The sequence below is a fragment of the Opisthocomus hoazin genome, chromosome 1, assembly GCF_030867145.1.
Source record: "Opisthocomus hoazin isolate bOpiHoa1 chromosome 1, bOpiHoa1.hap1, whole genome shotgun sequence".
Lineage (NCBI taxonomy): Eukaryota > Metazoa > Chordata > Aves > Opisthocomiformes > Opisthocomidae > Opisthocomus > Opisthocomus hoazin.
The window spans coordinates 137,405,750-137,429,195 of NC_134414.1; the positions used below are offsets into that span (position 1 = coordinate 137,405,750).

The 23,446-nt window shown below is 43.4% G+C and overlaps 1 protein-coding gene across 2 annotated transcripts; it reads right to left on the bottom strand.

The window, feature by feature from the left end:
- Window positions 1-1,576: 1,576 nt before the first annotated feature.
- Window positions 1,577-23,342, bottom strand: NAA50 (N-alpha-acetyltransferase 50, NatE catalytic subunit). Of its 2 annotated transcripts, none has more exons than XM_075437634.1 (5): window positions 23,196-23,342; window positions 9,737-9,870; window positions 9,143-9,262; window positions 8,125-8,191; window positions 1,577-5,490 (listed from the first exon to the last, which is right to left on the bottom strand). In XM_075437634.1, exons 1-5 carry the CDS (start codon window positions 23,201-23,203, stop codon window positions 5,310-5,312), a joined length of 510 nt encoding a protein of 169 aa, XP_075293749.1. In that variant the 5' UTR covers window positions 23,204-23,342; the 3' UTR covers window positions 1,577-5,309. The 2 variants fall into 2 exon arrangements, with proteins under 2 accessions (XP_075293749.1, XP_075293739.1); XM_075437624.1 differs by having other exon boundaries at window positions 9,737-9,873.
- Window positions 23,343-23,446: the final 104 nt, after the last annotated feature.

Genomic DNA, 23,446 nt, shown 5'->3' on the forward strand with positions numbered 1-23,446 from the left:
TCACGCCAGTGGGAGGTCAGCAGGGGAGCAGAAAAAGATTTGTGCTGGGATCTATACTCCTCAACACTATTTTAAAAAAGGAAGAAGAGTGAGGTGAAATTTTGCTGGAGGTTAGTCTAGGTAATGAGGAACGACAGGCGAACCTTCTAATGCTGAGCGACTGGGCACTGTAACAGCAAATTATATCCAGCACAGGTAAACAGAGTGAAAAAAACAACAACGCCAGTTTTCCACGTGAAGTGAATTACCTGACTTACAACTCACTTCTTGGATCCTGGCATTGTAACTGTTCTTTAAATAATCATCTTGGTAACAAAAAAAAAAAAGGGCAAACTGTTATAACTAAGATAGTGGCACACCCTAAGTTATTACAAGGACCCCATAAATACTCGAGTCCCGGATACAGTGAGGGCAATGGAACCAAGCACAGCTTTAGGAAAGGGCAACACAAATGCTCAGGGCTATCTGCTGGTTTCCCTGCAAAGGAGTAACTGAATTGTCCAAAACTGTACAGGCTGTTCGAGAGATGACTGGGATGACGGTGGAAAAAAACATGACACATCAATAAAAGCTGAGTGATTTGGAGAACAGCTGCAGCAGTTTAAGTACAGCAAAAGCTTCGCAGCTTCTGCAGCTGGTGGTGAGGCCAGGGTGATGAAGGCTGCACACAGGGTAGGCAGTTCATCTCCAGCTGTGCCTGCCAGGCCCTCCAGCAGAGGTCAGGGAAGACAGCTGGTAGCAGCAGCTCAAGACCACAGTCAAGTTTCAGAGCCCGAGCTCTACTTTTGCAGGCTATCCTAACGAATGTGGCGACTACATCTACTGATTAATCCGTTTCCAGAGGAACTTCAATAAGCAGACAGAATATTTATATGAAAAGAATATAGAATATGCTGCAGAATGTTTGGGGTAGCATTTTTTTCACCAGAAGCTGTACCACAGTGCAACTTTCACTTCATAAATGGCACTTGAAAGCAGGAGAGGAGCAGAAAGAAACTACAGACAAAATGGCTTTAACAGAAGGGACTGGAACAGTTGAGAAGAGAGATGAGTTTTACTTAAATAACTTTCTGAGAAAAGTCAATATGGAAGAGTAGTCACTGCATCTTGAGACCAGTTACTTTTACAGGTACAGACCATAGTTTTTCAAAGATTCTTTGAGAATAGAAATTGCAATAGCTAGAAATTAATTTGACTCCTGACTATATTAAATACTTAGAATATTTAACCTATAAAGCCCAAAACACGGAGTTCTTGATGCCTGGTCTGTTTGTTTCAGGACTGCTCACCTGTCAATGCAAAACGACTCCAGAACAGTTCCTCTTCCTCTCCCTCCGGCCCCCAAAGGCAGAGGACTTCTGAGAAAAGGCTCATAACTTTAGGGGAAACAAACAAACCCACCCCACTCTCCTCCGCTGTCAGACACCCATGGCATTCATCACAGCAGCCAAACTCACAATTCCTGTTAGAAATCTTCAGAGCTACACTGTTTATGAAGCATCTGAGGAACATTCTATATCCAATTTCAGAGGGAAACAGCTGAACTGCAAAAAAAATGCACACGACGAGTCGTGAATGACATAACTCAAATAGTGCACGTTTATTCTGAATGGTATTTCTAAAGAGTTTGAGAAAAACAAAAACATGCTCCTGATGTACAACAAGGGCAATGACATAGATTAAAAATGGACCAATTTATTGTAAAGAATTTGCTCCCCCTGCAATTTAACTTGTAATATTGAGAATGCATCTGTAAACTGCATACAGCATACCTTTGACTAAACTTAACTCAAGAGACCAGGGGTGGTCTTAGCCCAATTAATCAGGAAGCAGTTGCAGATTCAAAAGAAACATCCAGGTCAGCAAACACCTTACAGAACACAGACTTTGTGCATAGCAGCTGACCCTGAATTACAACATGTGGGAGAATAAAACAATTTGGGGGATCAAATTTTTACTAGACACAGGGCACCATCAACAATTAACAAAATATCACATAAGTTTGTTTCAATTGTAACAGTATTTCATATTTAGTTGGCAGGTTTAACCATTAGCTGCATCATGTAAACTCAGCCAGTTTCTGTATACACAAAATAAAATCTCTCCCTTCCCCCTCCCAAAAATGAGGGATTCCTCTCCTGGATGATTCTTCTTCCCCTGTACCATGGTTTCCTCTAGTAGGAGTCTTTTTGTAGATAATATCTTCATACTTCAACCGATGTATGACAAAACCAGTTGCAGAGACTCAAGAATAACTCGTATATACACAATTTACACTCTAAAGCTGTTAGTCGCATACATTTTCCTTGCTAGATCTTCATCCAGAACAGGAAGTGCTGGTGCGATTTTTTTTCCCCCACTGAAACTCCCAACTTAAATGTAACTGTTCATAAGCTGTTATTTTCAAGCTAAAAGGAGGTCCTGCTGCAGCAACAACCAAAGTAACTGAAGGTCTCTGCAGTAAGCCCATACTTCACACAATTTCAGTGTCTCTGGGTAACAGCACTAAGATGCAGCATTCTCCTCCCACACTCAACGTAGCTGATAGACTAGTAAAATACAACTGTTTGTCATTCAGAACTACTGACCTTCACTCACCCTTATCCATGTACAGGGAACACAGCTTTCTATAAGATTTAGATTAAACCTTGTATTCAACAACCGTTTTCCAGGATTAATAGCCTGGGAAAAGGAGTCGTAGATTTGTGGTTACACTCTCTTCCACCTCCTACAAAACATTTTATCAGAAGTTACAATGAGGCAGGTTTGCTGTGGAATAGGAGCTTTAAGAATTGTTTTCAGGGATACATTCATAGAATGATGGCAGCCCAAAGCAAAAAGAGACAGAAACAAAGGTTAATCCAAGTAAGTTCAGACATCAGACTCGTACTTTTAAACCTGAAGGAAAACTGTCTGTGAAACACACCGATTTGTGGAAGCCTACGACAACAGCAAATCCTAAGAGTTCATATCCCCACACCCATCTACCCAACCCAAACACTTACCACTTAGTTCTAGAAGAATGAAGAGCACTTTGCTTGGCACCAGAGGCAGCTATGGTCTGAGTTACAGCTGGGCTGCACACACATCCTCAAATACAGTATTATCTCTCTCCCTTCCCCATACTTCTCTTGGTTTGGTCTACAGATGGCCAGGGAAACTATGTTGGCGTATGACAAGCTAATTGTGCTTCAATACATCCCTTCTAGAAAGATGCTGAAACTGCCAACATAACCAGTGTGAGCAGGTCCTAGCAGTACGAAAAATCAGCTTTTGTCAAAACTAGGCTGCCTCTGGCCAAGGAAACTGTTTGCGTCTTTCTAGCCAGAGTCTGCCACCGAGTGTCGCAAACACAGGTACTCAGGCCATGCAGAGGGGCTTTTGTTGCTCGTGATCTGCCCATCCCCAAGACTCAATTAGTGCAAACCCAGCAAACAGAGTAGCCGTTTTCCACCATAGGTCTGTCAAGATGCACTCCAACAAACACTACACACCTCTGGGAAAGGAGGAGTAATTCTGGAGCAGCTTGTATAGTCACCCCTCGGGTATCAAAGACCACGTAATGTGCAATGAGGGGCACTGTCCCTTGCCTCACCACAACTCCCATCTTGAAATCCTTGGTTCCCAAACGACTGGACAGCACCTACTAACCAGATGGATGCTGCCATGCGCACTATAGGTTGGAGGTTTTCAAAGTGGATGAATTCAAGATGTGGATTTAAACTTTAAAAAACAAACAGGAAAGGAATGCAGTTCAGTATCTACTTGGGGGATGGGGCAGGTTGATGTTGTCTCAGCTCAGTGCACTTTCCCAGATGCTTGGAGAAGACTCCAAACTCAAGCTGGTATTTGTATTGGCATACATAAAATCGCTGGCAACAGTGCATAGAAAGGAGCACTGATATTCACGCAAACAAAGCATGAAAGGATGCAAAGCAGAGCTTAGTAGAGTTTACTGTAGCTTTGAGGTTACAGTACTAGGAAGAAGCCAGTCAGCCTATTTTCCAAACCCATAAAATGCTCTAATACATGCCGCTTTCTCCGGTGCTCCATGAACACCCTCTCACGAGAGGAGAACTGCACTTCCCACTGAACAGAGAAAAGCGAAAAAAAATTCTTCAAAGGAGCAAACTGTGCAGTTCTTCGCCACCTCCTCCCAAAGGAGCAGCACGTAAACACAGCAAGCCAAGCCAACCCCAAGCAAATCCAGAAGACCCCTGCAAAGCTACGTGATTAGGGTCAGATTCGCGCTTGCCTTCTCAGCCTTACTGCCTGGTTTCCTCAACCCTAGCCTCATCTCAGATTTGTCACCACAGATTTAGCAGCTGTAACAAATTTATCTGGAGACAGGTGCTTGCCTTATGTGATCAAAGCTGGTAAGGTGGTCATAGTCACTTTTCCCATCTCAACAACACGGGCAACACTACCTCTCAGTGGGCCCTACAGCATTTCATCCATTTTTAAAGCAAGGGTCTTGCCTCAGGATTCCTATTTTACAAGGTTACTCTTGGCAACACCAAATCTAGCTCCTACTCTGGCAGAAGCCTTCCAGGAGCTGGGTAAATGAAAATAAGAAAAAACAAAGACCACTCTAAACCCTCCTCTCAGTCAGTTCAGAAGTGTAGCACCAGCTTGGGTGAGGAGTATTTAAAAAAAGCATTCAAAAAGATCAGCCCAGGCAGAGTGAAAAGGTATGGTAAAGTAGCCCGCCCTTCTCAGCGAAAGATGGAGCAAAAAGCCATACTCAAAAATATCAGAAAGAACTAAACATACTTTTTTGAGGCGGGGGGAACTAAGAGGAAGAGTGGGAAGTACTGAAGTAACATTCAAAGGTTGGGGGGGAGTAAAGTACCCTGTAGGTTATAAAAAAACATAATAATGTAGGAGTCAAAGGACAAGATATTGCTTTTCCTTCCCCCCCCCATTGATTTACATTCTGCTTACTGAAAGAGATCATTCTGAAGGAAACTTGTCATCAGGATAACCTGCTCAAGCCCTCCACACCTCAAAATTAGGAGATCTGCACACCTTTTCTGACCCCCCAAAAAACCCCAAAACAAGCAAACAAAAAAAACCCAGAAAGGAGAGCTCAAAAAAAACCACCCAACCCCGAACATGATTGGACAATCCTTGGAAGAAGCATTACATTTTGTTGGAGAGAGGTCAAGGAAAACAAAACAAAAAAAAACTCAACAACTTAAGAAGATGAAGGGATGGAGTAAAAAAAAAAAAAAAAAGAAAAATCAAGAGGCCTCTCTTTCCTTATTTGGCGACAAGCAAGTGCAAGAAAGTGTTCGTTGGGGTTTTGTTCAGTTGTCGGTCTTTTGTACATCTGCGTTCTGGCCAAGACACGGGGCTTTGAGGTTTTTCTGCAGCACATGAGCATCTGCCGGCTCTATCCTCTTGTAGTAGTTTTTCTTCGTCTCAATGATCTCAAAGCCAAACTTTCTGTAGAAGTCAATTGCGGACTCATTGCTGATCTGGACGTGCCTGGGACAGAGCGGAGGACAGAGACATATGTATCACAACTTTCTGCAGCACAGTATTCTGCCTCCACACTCAGAATGGTCAAAGACAACATAGAAAAGGAGCTACCTAGATAGAGACAGGAATGACGGTGTAAGTTCAGGACTGGAAATTTTGGTCTTCCCAAATCAACCCGGAGCTAACACACAGCTCCTGGACAGCCTGTGGCAATCACTCTGAGAAGTGGCACATGTTTACCCTCAGTAAAGCTCTTAAGGAATACAAATAGCAGAGAGACTCTGAAGCATTACCAGCTTGGCGATTTCAATTTTTCTTAATCTGGAAGAGACAGATCTTTTGTACATATACAGCAAAGTTCCACTGCAGAGACAATTTTAACTTCCTGTAGTGATACTTCTTAGATGACCAAAACAGTTGTCTGAGTGATGATCCCTACACACTGCACCACAAGACTGGCAATGGTGTTTGATACGATTTTAACTCCTTGCTCACTGCTAGCTACCCCTCTCTCTCCACAAAAAGCTGGCAGCACAAAGAAACCCTATGGACTTAGAAAGTCCTTTCCCCTTTTATCTATCTCTCCCAGAGTTTTACAGATCTTGCTAGTATATTCCAAGACTCTCAACGCCTCCAGAACAAATGGCCATCAGTTCTTCATTCTAAGCGACTAAGACATTTATTTGCACTAGTTCTATCAAGAAAAAGAAAAAAAAAAAAAAAAGATGTTTGGCTCAGCACTGGACATTCAGCAAACAATCCCAAAACGCAGCGGACGGTGCTGCACAAGCTCATGAATCACTTTGTCATGACAATGTGCTGCATAACCGTAGAACCAAAGCAACTCTGGAAGCAACAGCAGAACAAACCAAAAGATCTTAGTGTTAAGCACAATAACCAGCAAATAGCTAAAAGGGAACTTCATAGCAACGACAAATTTCAGCACTGGTATCAAAATGGGTGCTAAGCATAATATGTTCAGATAGAAGATGCACAAACAACAGGCATAGTAAGAAAATAAATGGACCACTAGAAGAACTTTGTTATGCCCAACTTTGGGGGCTATTTATTGTCATCCTAGAATCCCACTCTGGGAAGGGGAAATAAGGATTATGAAGGATCTGGTTTTTGCATTAAAATTAGCAAACAGTTCCTTCATTGTGCCAACTAGCAGGTATCTAGTTCGAGGCAGAACTTCTTCCCTCTGAAGGTGACAGAGCACTGGAACAGGTTGTCCAGGGAGGCTGTGGATTCTCCTCTGGAGATATTCAAGACCCGCCTGGACAAGGTCCTGTGCAGCCTGCTCTAGGTGACCCTGCTTCGGCAGGGGGGTTGGACCAGATGATCCCCAGAGATCCCTTCCAACCCTGAACATTCTGTGATTCTGTGATCTGAGAGTTCCTTACTACTTCTAAGGAAGGAGAGCTGGAATACAAGCCGAAAGCAGCTTTACTCGGATTCATCTTTAAAACACCTGATCCTCTTACAGAGATGGCACAAAGCTACAACAATAGAGGACCTGGAAGACTTTGCACCTCATTGGCAGAGGTGGACTAAGCTTGAGGAGAAAGTCACTCCATTTATAGCAGTATCATTGTATGAAACACTCCTCACTAAGCATCTTCAACTGTCCTGGCAAGAGTTCAGAGTGCAGTTCTGCTGCAGCATAAGTCCATCCAAGCTGTACCTGCCGTAGGACAATCCCCACCAGCACACCACGCTTTCACTGGTATAAGCAGGCAGTGATGGATGAGGAAGAAGCTGTCTCAGAGAAGCGGTCTGGCCAAAGACTGCATCAGCTCACGTGGTAATCACACAGACACCAAAGCACAGGGAGAAGCAGAAGTGTGCAGCCAGCAGCAAAGGGGAAGCAAAGCTTTAGCATCTACGGATTTCAGGCTCTATTTCCATGGGGATCTACTGGGACAACGGTGCTCTTTTAAGCAGCCCTGTCCTCTGCCCCAGTGCTCGTTCCCATATCTGCATCATGCCAAGTGCTTATGTACACATGCAGCTGATTTAAAACAAACACACAAAAAACCCCCTAAGCCCAAAAACAACACCCAGAAACAAAATCAAAACCAGCTTCCCTAGCTGGGTCAGGTCATTGACATAGTTTACTATGTTGCTGCACAAACAGCTGACCTGGCGCAGTGCAAGAACGGGAATAAGCAGTTGGGCATTGCCACTGTATGTGAACCTAGAGTGCTTGCAAGCACCTCTGATCTGATGTTCTAACCCACACAGTACTGTCATAAAAGACAAAAAATGCATCAAAACTGCGTGCAAGACTTGTAGTATTTTCCACTCTGAGGACAACACTGTATGGTAAAAAAAAATCTTTCAGAAAAATTTTTTAGTCATACAGTGTAATTCTGCTATAGAAGATAATTTTCTAACTAAACTATTTTCAAATTCAGCAAATTTGCAGAAGCCTTTCTAAAGCTAGCAAGCTTTTGGTTTTCTCAGCATCACACAAGCAGCCCAGAATATGACCCCTCACTTTCTTGCTAGTACTTCCAACATGTCCCATGACTCCACTGAAATTTATACTAAAAATGCTCTTGCATTTCCCTCCCTTTGCTCCCATATAGGTCTCTATTATCTCTCCAAAAACGCACGAGTAACTCATTTACTTACAGATAGATGTTGTCAAAAGTGCCATCTTTTTCACAGATGTTTAAGACATGATTCAACATTTTAGTTCCTGCCAAAAGGTAAAGAGATACTTAAGAAAACCAGAAGTGCAATATCAAGTTTGTACTTCGCTCAGGGCTTTCTTGAGGAGAAGCAGGTTAACTGTAGGTAGGCTAAAGTGACAGATTTGTAAGAACTAGGAAAAGCAAATAAAACATGGTATGTAAGTATTCCACTCTCTTTCTGATGGCTCACAAAATTTAATTCATTGTTTTGGGTTTTTTTTCTCCAAAGAAACAACCGCCCAGAAGCATACATCTAAAGCAGCTTATTTAAACAGTAGCTTCCAGAGCTAAAACTCACCTCAAAATATGGTCAAAACAATGTATAAAGCAGTGAGAGCATGGGTAATTTTTTCTAATACAGACCTAGCAAAATAATTTAAAATAAAGTTATTTTTTCATTCCAGTTTGTCAAAGCAAACAGGTTACTGTAAGGTCTTGGACTAATCTGGCTGATGGATTTGCAACATGAGGAAAAGAAGTAATTGCAGTATAGACAGAAAGCAGGTAGTACCCCTAAGCAGCAATAATCAGTAGAGATAAAGACAAAATGAATAGAAAACCCCCTTCATTTAGAAGGGTGAAGAGATAACCCAATGAAGGAATGTTGTGTTCTACTTATACAACTTGCATACTGGCTGCATACCTCTGACAAATTATTTCATATCTCTGTGCATCAATTTTCACATCTGTAGAAGCAGAGTATTTACATCACAGTATGATAATGTGATTAAGGTTGTTTTAATCTGAAACCCTGAAAGTTGTACAAAAAATCAATTTCTGAAAGGCAGGAAAAAAAGACCACATCATAAATCATACTCTTTCCCCAAAGTCCCTTCCAAAGAAATCAGTGGTCGAAAAGTGCACTATCTTGGTTAAAAGCCAGAAAGAGCATTTACAAGGCTGCACAGCAATCTGGTTTCTTTGATGACTCAAATACAAAACAAGATCCTCCTTACCTATTCCTAGCCTTCGGTAGGGTGCCAGGCATCCAAGTGTCATGATGTACAGTCTCTTCTGGTTCTGGGAGTGATCCACCCTACAGCACACTGCTCCCACTGCAATATCATTGAAATAGGCTGCCAGGGAGGGAAACAAAGAGTTATCATCCACAAGTCTCAAACTGTACATACAGCTCATTCATTTACGCCCTAATATCTTCCTTCCTTCCCTCTTGCTAATTCTCCCATCCAGATGAAATATCATACATTGTGGCTTAACACTTGGAGTCAAGTTACCAAAGGTGTTCTGGCACAGTGGTTGGCTTACTAAAGTTCAAATCAACTAGCAATGACATCAGGAGGTAAGCTGGCAGGACACACCTTCTCAAGTTTTCTGTTGTAACAGAAAACATGCCTATTCCTAGTAAAATGGAACCTATTTAGAACACAAACTCTCTGAGGTTGGGACTGCGGCTTTTTTGAGGTTCCCAGTTTATTTTTCATTATGTAAAACAACTAAATAGAAGAATCTGATATTCAAAACCATTATGGATAGCAATGATGAGCACTTCTGCCACCATAGCCCACAAATACCAGCAAGAATATTTGTACCTAATTTGGCTAGCTCGCCAACCTCCAGTACATCCTTGTAGAACTTGTCATTGTAGCTGACAGGAAAAATGACCTGGTTTAGCCTCTTCAGCTGCTTAATGTTGTGTGGCGTCACATCTCCCAGCTCGATCCGGCTACTGGAACAAATCAAAACATGCTTAACATCTGAAACACTGCAAAATTTCTAAGGAAACAGAAAATTAATTATTTTATTTATGCTTAGAGAACTGTCCCACCTAATAATCCGTTAAATACATATTTGAACTGCAAAGTTCAACCCATACAATTAACATTGTCTGTTGGTGGCTGATTTAACTCCCAAATCCAATTTCAGTTGGCACTATACAGTCAGAAGTTTCTCAGGCCACACCTAACACTGATGTACCATAGTATACATGTGGTTTTACTGGGTGGGAGACAGGAGAACACGAACCTCTGTAGGAGTATTAGCTTTAACTTTATCCCGTTAATTTTCTCACTGATCATCAAGTGAGATGTGGGGGTGGGGGAACAGATGGGCGGGACACGAGGCTAGAATAGAGACCAAGAAAATGAAGCTCTTATCCATGCTTCAAAGACAGCCTCAAGTTTACCACCTATCAATATAAAGCTTACACTTAAGAGTAAATCATTACTGGACATCTGTCTCTAAAAAGCAACAATACTGTGTGGAGCAAACTCATATTAAGCCTGTTAACATGCAAGGGTGCCACTGTCAAGGTGATATACGCCTCTATTATGATCATCACTGAAGTAATTCTGTTGACTGAGAGCAGAATCACAGCCTTAAAATACCAGTACTGCACTGAATTATACTGAGAAGAAACAGACCAAGCTTCTCCCTCTTCTAAGACTAACTTGCTGACAGAAACACCACATATACAGAAGCAAATAAAAAAAAAAAGGAAGGAAGAAAAAAAGATACTAGTTGTTCATATACCCCAAGTCAATTTCTTGTGTGTGTAGGTAGACAGTTTTAACAAGGACTACCGGAATGAAAAATAAAAAACAAAGATAATCAAAATCTTTTTGCAAATGATCACCAGAATATTTAGGGAGGTACAAACCCAATGCATGTTGAGTTAGAAATGCACACAGTTCTAGGTTCATCTCAGGTTTGTTTTACTGAATGCATATGTGCAATCAGATTGTTTTCTGTTTAAACATTGGTAAAGATACTGTTTGACTTGTTAAAAAAAAAAAAAGGCAAATTCTGTTTTCAAAAAATGCAGTTTTCAAAGATCCTTTTACACCAGGCTTCAAAATTCTTTCTAGTAACGTGCAGTAGCTGCTTTCTATCTCCAGTGCCTAGGCAGCTTACTTTTTCATATAGGTTGATGCCCAGGACACAACAGCACAGATTAACTTAAATAATACAGTGAAACAAAGATAATATACTAACCAACAAGTCTTTTCTTCAAGAACTGTACCAAGTAATATGGAGTATAATCTGTCTCTGCTTTATTAACTGACTTATATAACATACCAAAAACTCTTAAACAATTAGTACTCCAGATATCAGTTTTAGTTATCGCTACCAATGATGAGTTATAAATATACAATACTTTTTAGGCATTGTACTGCAGCCTGCAAAACTATCAGAAAAAACTACAGGAACTGAGCCTTTAACATTTACTTCAAGACGCAAAACTTGCCTTCACACCCACTTTCTCATTTTCTTTTGCAGCAAAGAATACAGTCTTCAGTTCTGCAAAGCTATCGAGGATCACCACTGCCCACCCTCTGGTATGGCACAGATCAATCTCCCCAGTGAGCCCTACAGAAGCTAAAGAATTTCTAAGTAGGGCCTACCTTTCAGAGAACCATCTAATATTACCTAATGGACTACTGATGATTTTGTAATTCTCAGATTGATGTTCCAATTAATTATTCTAACAATTGAGAATTAATGGATGGAATTTACATACTGAACTTAGCTGACTCCAAAGTCCAATCTTTTGTCACACGTTTGCCAAAGAGATTAAAAAGCCCTCTGGTGTCACGCATCCTATGCCAGTACAGGTACTTGCAATTTCTTCCAGTCAGCTCCTCATCTTCCCCCTACCACACAGAACATGTCGATCTTTTTCTCCCCTCACTGCAAGGGCAATTCCTAAGCCACAAATCCTTGTATTTTGCCCCTGAGATCTGCCCAATTGTACAGCAATCTCAAGAGACATCTCACTAGAATTGGACAGCATGTTCTCCAACAGCGATCCCAAGAATGACAGAAGAAGCAACAGTCTCCATATTCTTGGATCTCACCCATGTCAAGATACCCAGGCATACTACAAGCAACAGCAATGGGATATATTTCTAAAGTTTCTATCTATAAACCACTACACTGTGCTGAAATTGCCTGCCATATCTCTTATCTGTGACTCCTGCTGCCACCAGCCCTTTGTTTCACAGCCTTTTCCATCTTCTAGATTATTTTTGCTCTCAATATTAAGCCCCTTTGATAATTACATTCCAACATAAAGTAAGTACTGAGCTAGTAAGGAGGATCTCACACCACAGCAGCACTCCCACTGTAAACAAAGCATTACTAGATGGTGGGGTAACTGTAACACTTGTTTTATGCCCAGCTAAGGACAGCTGTTCAGCCTAGCACGACAGGGCTTCTTCAGGCACACAGAAGGCAAGTTGCACCCTTCTCTCATCCCAGCCAGCCAGCAGTGCTGCTACTTTTTCTCACAAAGCATAGGAAAAAAAACTGTGTCATGTGGGTTCCCGGGTATATCTGTGCATCAGCAGATCCAATCTTCAGCAGATCAGTAACACTAGCATGAACTCTCACAATGAACTCACAGTAACGTTGTTATAGAGCAAGTCCCTCTTCATACTTGAGCAAAAATCTGACAGACTGTTATCAGGTAGTGTATTTTCTAACATTATTTTTAAATTGCCAGGGCAGCCACGACAAGATGGCCGAGAAAAGGACTGTGGCCAGAAGACGGACGTTCACCAAGAAGGTTTCAGACAGGGAATTGTTCAGACTGGAACAGTTTGCCCAGGGAGGTTGTGGAGTCTCTTTCTCTGGAGATATTCAAGACCTGCCTGGACAAGGTCCTGTGCAGCCTGCTGTAGGTGACCCTGCTTCGGCAGGGGGGTTGGACTAGATGACCCACAGAGGTCCCTTCCAACCCCTACCATTCTGTGATTCTGCAATTAATAATAAAATGCAGAAGCAGAGTCTAAGGCTGCTCATAGCTGCTGAGCCAAGACATCACCTCCAAGGCTGGCATCAGGCCAGAGAAAAAAGTTCCAGTAGTAGGTGACTAAAAGGTGCTGTTACAGATCTCCTCAAGTCCTTGGGCTCCCCCCCTCTATCTTTCACCACTTGCCACATTCATTGCTGCCTCCCACCATCTCCTTCTGCCTGCCTCCTGTGCTCTGTCACTAGCTGTTTCCTCATTGCTCGAGAGCTGCACCAGGGCCAGTAATTTATCCTGGAGGATAATATGAAAAAAGTTTGAGAAACACTGCAGGAAGCATAAATCAATATGCTAAATGTCTGTTTAAATATTACGCACTCAAGCCATAAATTAATGTATTGCACTAGCTGATTAAATTAGCACCACATCTATTACACACAAAAACATTTAATAAGTAAACTAAATGAGCACATGGAAAGGAAGACCCACATCATGAGAGTTCATCGCTTTGCCTGAGAACAGCTTGGCAGAAGTGCTATTAGGGCCTCAAGTGAAAACACGGGAAAGCTGGCACGGCTGCCGAAAGCAGCAGTCTCACTGTCCCTGCAACACTCATTTCCATCCTCTTGCTGGCACAAACATTTATGCAAAAATGTGGTGAACCAACCCCAATTAAAACTAACCTAGCCAAAAAAAGAAAAGTTTAGTTTTAACCCACATCAGTTCCCTGATTGGGTTCACCACATAAGTCTTCTGCCAGCATAGAGGAGAAAAAAAATGCCAGAGGCAGAACGGGTTGGTTCTTGAACAAAACTGCAGCCTACCCCGGTTTAAACTGGAAGTACTGTGCAAGAGGAACACAGGGATCATTCATCATCTAGATGATTTTGTGCTACACCTTGTTATTTACCAAATAACATACACTTTGAACTTATGGACTCAAAACTAGCACAGCCTCAAAAGATCCAAGTCAAAGCACCTGCAACAAAGGACATAAAATGGACACCCCTTTCTTATAATTGGAGTAATGGAAATAGCTTTGGGTTTGGGGTTTTTTTGTTTGTTTGTTTGGTTAGTTGGGTTTTTCACAGCTATTTAGAAGCGGACCTGCTTCTTCAAGTCACCTCTCAGCCAAATCAGTAACACACATTTACTGTATCAGCTATGGTCTGATTAGGCCACTCCTGTGCATTCCAGCTCATTACAGGCTGTACCAGAAATATCCTCTGCTGTTGCAAAGAAAAAAACTACATCATGAGCTCAGATTAGCATATGAAAAAACATAAAGATGTGTGAAGAGCCTGAAGCACCCAGAAGGGACTTGCCCTTCCTCAACAGATTATTTTATTCTATTATTCCAATAACATTCCTAAGAAGAGACACTCTTATTACTGGCATCCTACATCTCAAATAGCACTCCATGGAACACACAACAGTCAACTGTACTCAGGTGCCAAAGTTTCTGGACTAACTCAGCCACCCCATCCCAAGCAACTATGTTTAATACGGAGGAATGAGGGACTCCTGTCTCATCATGTCAGGCCTCTATTATTCACAGTGCTCTACAAATCCACACCCTTTCCTAGATGGAATACCAGCCCTCTGAAGCCACTTATCTTCCACTGCAAGGCTGGTCCCAAGCTACCATTTTGCTCATAGTTAGGCTTTCTTCTGATTTCCATCCTAAATGTACTCAAGTCTATGCATATGCTGTCTCTTGTCGCTCATTAGCTTCAGTAGTCAATGGGTACCAATACACCCTGTCCCACACATCTCTTCAGAGAGCTACCATGACCTCTTTCTACTTTCCTTCTTCTAACTAAAGCCAATTTCCTGACCTCCTCCTCTAAAACTGGCTCTTCATTCCTACTATTGTCATACTAGCTCTTCTTTCCGTTCCTTCAGATTAAAGTTAATTTTCCTTAAACCATGGCTAACAAAAACTGCTTACAGCACCCCAAATACTTGCTATTGCCTTGTACAACAGCAGTAACTTATTCCCATCTCTACTGGAAGCATTTTCCCAGCATATCCTAGGACTAGAAGGCTGTGATTTGAACACTATTCGTCATATAATGTCTTAAATTCAGGCTGGAAGTAACACAGGCTAAATGAGACATTAGCCTTTGCTGCCTTTTGCCTCTCGACGTATGCCAAAGCAGAACTGCTATACAGAATGATAGCTCAAGAGGAAGCCAATTTCCAGAGTTACAAGTCAAGAGGAAACACAAATTCAGTCCCAGCGAATAGCAAGTGTCGAACACTAGCTTAGAACCAACATCAGGGAGAAAAAGGGGGAATTCCGAGTTTCTTAATGCTGTAAGAATCTCTGTCTCATTCAACCTTAACTAGTGCAAGTCTCTCCGCAGAGGGATGTGCCTGACTGAAACAGATCTCAGTGTAACCGATAGCTGGGCTCAGGCTTATTGAAGGCATCTGGCATGCTAAATTTAGCAGAGCCGTATCTGTAGCTCGCAAAACTTACTGAGGTATTGTCAAACAGTCAGGAGAGGGAGCAGAGGGGAGAAAAGGGCCCTAACAAATGAGAAGACTTCAGAGAAGGTTTGTCACCCACTAAGCGGCCAACTAGCTTTACTGCTTCTATTTTGGCTTCCAAGTCAAAGCAGGAGTCTAGACAGGATAACCCACTCATAAAATAAAACCAACCCAGAGCTATGAAAGCTATAGACCTGAAGGGTATGGCTTTGCTTAGATTCAACTCCAGAGCCAAAAGAGCCTCTTTAGTGTTGTTTTTTTCTTAAAAAAAACAACAAAAAAAAACCCACAGACATACACACACACAAAAACCACCCCAACAGATGAGCTGTCTTGCTAGGCACAGAAGTTAGTCTAGTTCTTGTGGACACAACGGTATGCTTTGAATTATCTAGAAGATCTGTGGGCTGTAAATCTGCTCTGCTTCACTTGTCCGAAAACCAGAAGGATAAGAACAAGCTTAGCATGCAAAAAGTCTTACCAATTTGCTTCTGAGCCCCCCTAATCTTCTTTAGCCCCACTTACTACTGAAAACATGTATTTGCATGACACCTGATACCCTGCTGGAAGTTACCCCCAGCTGTGTGCGGGCCTGTAGAAGGGCATAGTGATGTACGGAAGAAAGCTGGGCAACTTTAGAATCAGAATTAACAGAAGACTTCACTCCAGACTTGCGATTCAAATGGATCGCAGCATGAATAGGTTTCAGTGGCATATGTCATAATCCCCCAAGACGTACTTCAGACCCTCCTTGCCTCTCCTTTATAACGAAAAAATAGTGCGCTACAGTCAAGGTTTCTTCGTTATATTCAGGTAACTCCCTCTGCTTCAACCTAGAAAACCTGACCATTGTACAACAGACTGGCCAGTCTTCACATGCAAGAAGCAAAGTTATGCTCTAATAGCATCAGCTTTCACAGCTCAAGCCTGTTCTTTGGGATTTGTACTAGACCTCAATCTAGGCTCAGCTGTGATCTCCAAAAAAAAAAAAAGAGACAATCCTAAAGCTAAAGCAGCAGTGTGATCATGAACCATCTCAGCTGTCTGATTATGCAAGAGCAAGGGGGAGGCAGTGAAGTCATTTCAACAAGTGTTAAATAAAAACAATCTTTCCCAAGAAAATTAAAAGCTATCTCACTCTGCAGCTGGATAAAAAGAGCAGGAATCACCATGCCCAGCTGACAGAATTTTCAAACTCTAAAATATTAGAAATAAATGTAGTTGGTCTAGAACAGCAAAACAGCCACACATACATCCCTTAGTAGCCCGTAACACTTTGCTGCTTCAAAGCACCTCACGAGTTAAAGGGTTAGATATTATATCTGCCTATCCCAGGCGCATCAAAGTCAGGCAAAAGAGGAAACAACTTGCCTGCAATCACACAGCAGATAAAGAGTTGCCAGAAATCCTAACTCTCCATTGCTGGTCTAACCACTTTTCCTTATTAGTCAGGTGAGCTCACACGAACATTCAGATTTCGAACCATCACTGCAAAGCATAAGTACTTCACTAGTTTGAAACAACTTAGTTCAAAATTAGTTTCCTGTCTCTATTACTGATACCCTGAGACATCATACAAATTACTGCCCCTTTCTGTACCCTCATTGACCCCAGATACAACAATTATAACCCTTACTTGCTTCCCAGGAGATCATGAACCTTTGCTAATTAACATTCATGAAGTACCTGATGATCCTCAGTTGAGAACAGAGGCTTACCTTCAAATTCAAAACAGAAGTGATGCTGGGTTCACAAAGTGCCTTATTTACATAAAATCTATATAGCTCAAAGGCACTTCTTGTACTTATATTAGGTAACAAACTATAGAATTGACATATCAGGAGAAATGCATTTCTCTGCTTCTGCAAACTATTTCTATAAGTCACTGAAACACCTTCATGTACAAATGCCCATGTCCATTAGATGCACCTAACCTATCAAGCACAAAAAGCTATTTTTTCCTCTCTCCTTTTCCCAGTTTTCAATAAGAATGACTTGTTCTCTTATAAAGATCTGTGCTAGAGAGCTACTTATTAAAAAACAAACAAATCTCCTTTAATTGCAATTTTCAACCTAATTTGTGATCTTTACTGACAAGAAATTCCAAGTGCCATGTAGAGAAAACTTTCACAAGCCTTAATTGCTTCACTACACTTCACCCCACACTCTCAGGAGAAGATAAATACAATGGTCAGATGGTGGAAATGGGAATTAATTTCAGGGATTGAGATTCTAGCCTGCTAAGGGCCAAAAATCACATGGAGCCTGGAAAAGAATGAAGAGGAGGAAGCCCAAGTGAGCTCAGGAAGCACTTCATGCATCAAGATCTTGCCATGCAGCATGGTATTTTCAATCCATTAAAAAAAAAATGCTACTCCGCCCCCAGGAAAATTCAAATATCTTAATCTTAGTCACCTAGTGACAGTGTTGTGGAAATGGTTTTGGTTCTATTTTCCATAAAGCCTTGTTTTCATTCCCTTCCCATAATGAATTAATTCAATATGCTTTGACACAAATACACAGTTACCCCATTTCAATGCCTTGCTTCTCTGCTCTCGGGTCTTCAAGTCTCCAAATAAGCAGCAAATCTTCTATGCATAGACTGCTTATCTCTTCTCCCCCACTTCCCTACCTCAACTCTCCCTCCTGACAAACTGCTCCCACACAGTTCACTTCTTCCCTTTCCCTCCTTCAGCAGGGAGCAGAAAGTAATCCTGACACTACCTACCTCACTTAGAGCAGCAGAGATGCAGGGTGGTACTGCACTTCTCTCATCAACTCCCAAACAAATACAAAGATCTGACTTCTCCTGCCCTGTCCTTTCCTCCTCCAGGTAAAAATATCTAGTGTCTTCCCACATTATTGGTCTGAACACTTCTAATGCTTGCCAAATGTGCAGGCTCTTCAAGTTCTGAATCATTTCCACTTGGATGAAAGTATTTTTCTGGCTCAACCATCACTTATTATTCCCCATTTTAGAAGAGATTTAATGTGGCAAAGGAGGATGCATCATTTCTCTTGTCCTCAGGAGATGGCAGCAGAGTCTGTGCCATCTGATGATTAACTTTTCACAGAAGAAATTTCCCAACCTATATACTTGCAAACCAATCTATATACTTGCAAACCACATACACATGTGAAGAGAACTGAATGGCCAAACACCACTCAAAAGCCAAGACTGAGTTCCAAAGTGCTTCAATAAAATGGCTACAATCCCTATGGTACCTTACTTTTCTCCCTATCCTTCCTACTTGATGGAATGTCTTAATCTGGTTATGGAATTAAACTTGAAGTGGTAAGAGTTATAAAATAGGTTAAAGTACCGATAATAAACTGCACTGTTTTTACAAATTTAACTTTGAAGACATTAAGCTATTTGTAAGCATGCATGCATGCAAGGTCTAAATTTACCATCCACAAAATAAAATGCAGAAAGCATAGCTCACGCTCTGACATTGCTAGGTTCAGAAAAATCCTAAAACCAATGATTTTCGAGCTCAATTACCTTTTTTGTCCTGCCGCCAGTGTATATGACAATTCAGCAGTTTGAGAAAACTTGGAACTTCCTCCCATAGATGTTAAGCTTAGCACTGTGCCTTGCTAACGGAAACAAATCAACAGTTCTGCACGAGCTCTCGAATACCAGCTCAGAAGAGCAGAGAAAAAACCCTCCCTGTTCTCACGAGAAACTTCAGGACCTTGAAGGGTTTACTTTGTGAATCCAGGCAAAACAAGCAGAGATATCAGAGCTTACCCGTAACTAATCACCGTACTTTAAATATACTATCGCTCTTTTTCTGTTATGCTCAGTATTCCCCAGCTGTGATGTCTCTTCTGCAGCTAGGACAGCACTACCTGCAAAGCCTCTCGGTTACAAAGCCCAAGCCCTCTGTGGCAGCATCTAACTTGTGTAGCACATAGCCTGAAGGGCTGCTCTGCAGCAAGTCACGACCCTCGGAAACCGCAAAGCGCAAGACTTAAACTGCAACCCACAGAAGTTTAGAGGCAGTCTCCTAGAACTTTCTGACAGAAAAGCAGTGCACATTACTTTCTAAGACTGTGGTGTAACACATAGCGCTCTACCCCCTGTTTCAATCAGATGGTGTTTCATCACATGGTGAAACCTACACTGCCACATGACAATCCCACCGGTGTTTGCCATCAAAACTGGAGAGGGGTTTGGCCAATGTGACAAAATAACAGACATGCACAGGAGCACAGGCACCGGGCCGTGCCTGTAACGTGCACTACACGCTCTACACACGAGCTGACACTCCTGGTCACTCAGCAGGTGCAAGCATACAATGGAGCACGCCCATCCTGCATTGCACCCCTTGTGTAATCTGGTTTTTAGGTAAGGGCAGTGGGGAAAGGCTGGATGACTTATTCTCACAGGCTTCATCTGAACTGAAACAGGTTAGTAAAGCACCCCTATTGTATGACATCTAAAGGCCACAAATAGTGACCAGCAAATGGTCAAGAACTGATCGAAGATTTTCTGTTTTCTTTCCTTAAAACCAGCAGCATAACAACTGTAATGAAAATGCAAAACCACTAAGCAACAAGTGAATCAACACTGCAAAAGCAGTAAAGCGCAGGGAGTATTATTTTACATCTGCTCTACAAAAACAGGCAAATCACTACAGACAGTAGAACCCGAGTCCCTTCCACTGGTGTTTCTCCTCATGCAAAGCCAGTTCTAAAATAGACTTCCAAATTCCAGAACTAACAACAACATTTAGGAATACAATAAACGAAAAAAGTCAATCTCTAAGGAGATTCGCTACAGAATCACAAGGTTCACTGACTAGGCAGTGAATTACCTCAGTTTTTCAACTCACATTTAAAAAAAAGGGGGGGGGAAATAACAAGTCTCTAAACTACTAAAATAGTTCAGAAGATGAGAAAAGAGTGAACATGAAGCCTAGTATCACAAAAGCAGGTGGGAGGTAATAGCAGTTATCAGTTCAGAAGCTGGTACTTATCAAATAAGAGAAAACCCACAAAATTTTTAGCCCAGAAAGGAAAAAAAAAATTTCACTATCTCTGAAACTAGAAGTCCTCTATAAAAGAAGTCACCTAATCTCAGACACCCTGATGACAGAGACACTACAAGACCCTATGCATTATTAACAGACTGCTACCTGCTATTTTGAATAGAGAGCTAAGAAAGAGGGATGCATGCAACGCATGTTAACGACACAATCTTTTAGATCTGAAACTTCAAAACATCAGTGAAATTGCTAGTTTCTTTTTTAATTCTTTGTCTGCCAAAGCAGACTGTTCATAATTACAGCTGATGTTATGGGTCTTAGTGCTCCCAACATTATCTCTGCACTTTGTGGTATGGGTTACTATGCAACACATACACTCTCAGAAAAAGTTCTCAGACGGAGTCAACTTGTTCAAAGGAACTGATCCACAACTTTGGATTCAATACTTTAGACAGATCGGATCCCTTCAAACACCACATTAGTTTCTGTATGTTGGGAGTCGAAGCTTTAGTTCTATTTTTGGACCTATCTTCTGGCAGTACTTGTTTTTAAGGGATCTTCTCCAATCTTTGTAGCTTGACTAATAATTTGGTTTTGTTCCAGAGAACCCTTATGTAATTTCATATATTTCTTCTAAAATCTTTGACTAGTCCTTTGATTCTCTCATTATATTTAAATTGGGTTATTTTTCAACCTGAGGTCTATCGGCCTATTTGCCTCAGTCTGAATTTTTAGAGAACACCTGGATTCAATATGCAGATGTTTGATTCTGCACAATAACTTGCTGCATGGGGCTAACAGTTTTTTGACAAGACAGTAATATGCTGCTCTTCAAAGTGATGAAGGAGTCCCAGAAAAGCAGAGTACAGAACCCAAAAGGATCAGTTCTGAAGCTGAATCAGTGACAAAGCTGCCTGTAAGTGGAAGTAAAGTAACAGAAATAAAGTTTGGTGCTCTGCAAGCAGAAGAGGGTTGTGGGTTGTTTTTTTTTTTTTGCCATAGCTTTTTATTTTAAAAAAAAGTTACAAAAAGTAAAAAGCTCCCTGAAATAAGAACTCCTGAGCAGCACAAGCAAAGCCACGGCTTAGCCCCTCGAGGAGCACAGCAGCACGGTGGACAGCTCAGGCTGTGACCTGCTGGAGACCTCCACAGCCAGCCTGACATGCCTGGGCCGCTTTCCACCTCACACACCCAGGCCCCAGTAGCCTTGCCACTCAACTCACGACTGACGTACAGCCAAAGCAGGGCTAAGCTAAAGAAAACAGCAGAACAGTCAATGGAGGATAAAAGGAAACCCAGTTTCGTCAGGAGCACTGCTGAACAACGATCATATCAGCTGCTGCTTCATCTTGGCTGATCAGCGCTGTCACCCTCCTCGCAAACTCTGTCATCCTCGTTACAAGGTGACTAAGAGGCAGGGTGCCCTGTTTCATGTAGGGTGGTGCAGGCGAATAAAGGATTGTCTGATGTCCCAAACACACCTATACAATGTCCGCTGAGTCAGTTTATCTGCAATAATCACCAAACCTCTTTCTACAGATACCCGCCAGCCCTCACAATGTCTGAAGCTGCTTACACCTTACAAGCAATAGCTAAATAGCTGTTATCAAGCAAGCTTGTCACGTGACCTCACCCCAATTGCTAATAAGCTAAACCCCTTACCATTTCTTAGTAAAAGCTTAAGTGCTTCAGCTTCCATTCATTCTGCCTTAAGCTGCCAAACTGAAATAATAATACCCAGCATTGCATAACACCAGCTTCAAGGGGACTGGTTTAATACTCCTTTGAAAAACAGCTGTGGAAAACTTCCCTTATGCGTATGAAGGAACTGAGGCACGGGGAGGAAGGGCCATGCTTTGCAGAGCACCGGTGACACTGAAATCAGTAAACATCAGGCGATTTAACCAACACTGAAAAACCTGTCCCACAGTGACCCGTGCAAGGTCAGGCAGGTCACCTGCCTCCAGAGCAGAACCGTGACTCTGAAGGCCTCCGGTCCGGTCTTCAAACACTGCACCTCGCTGTCTCCGCTGAGCGGGAAACCGAGTGTTTTAGCCACTCGCTTCCGAAATCTCTCGGTTTTCAAGAGCCGCCGAGCCAAGCAAAGCCAGGCCCGCAGCAGTGCGCTGCACAAACCAGACACAGCACACGGCTCGCTGTCAGCCCTCCGCGCCGTGCAGCCTCCACCTAGATAAAACACTTTCTAAAGACTACAAACGACAAAAGCGCCAGGAGGATGTTACCAATGACGGCGCTGCGAAGCCGCTCGTCCGAGCCCGGCAGCTTCTTCGCGCAGACCCAGCAGCGCTCCTCCGCCACCGCCAGACCGGCAGGGAAGAGCAGCCAGCAACCTCCCAGCCGACCGCGCTCTGCGCTCCCTTCGCCGGCCGACAGACAGGCAGACCGACCCACCGACCGGCCGAACCCCCCGTGAGCGCCGAGAGCCGCCGCGCCCCACCGGAGCGGGGCAGCGTTCTGGGCCTCCAGCAGCGGGACATGGTTCAGGGCGAGGGGGGTTCCCAGTCGGAAGGGCCCCGCCGAGACGCGCAGGAACCGCCGGCTTCTCGCCCCCACAGCGGCTCCCCCGCCCCGGCCCTGAGGCGGCGGCTGCGGGCGGCAGCACTGCCCGGCCCCGTCCGCCTCCCGCCCCGCGCTCAGCCCGCCGCGCCTGGGCCGCGCTGCCCGGGCCCGCCCCGCCCCGCTCCGCTCCACTCCACTCCCCAACGGCGCGGCCCAGCCGGGCCCAAGCAGACGCCGCCGCCCTGTCACGGCCGGGCCGGGCCCCGCGGGGCGCGCCGGGCCCGCACTCACCCCTTCATGGTGCGGCCGCGGCCTGGCCGGCGCCGGCGGCCGCGCTGGCTGCGTGCAGGGCCCGGCGGTGCGGCTCCGGCCTCCCCCTCCTCGGCCCGGGCAGCGCGGGCGGCTCAGCCTCCTGCTCCCGCGCCCGCTCCACATGGGCCTCCGCCCGCCCACCGCCCCGCCCCTGTGACCCCTCACCTCACGCCGCGCGCGCCCCCGCCCGCCGCCTCGCCGCCATGACCCCTCACCCACCCCCCCCTTCC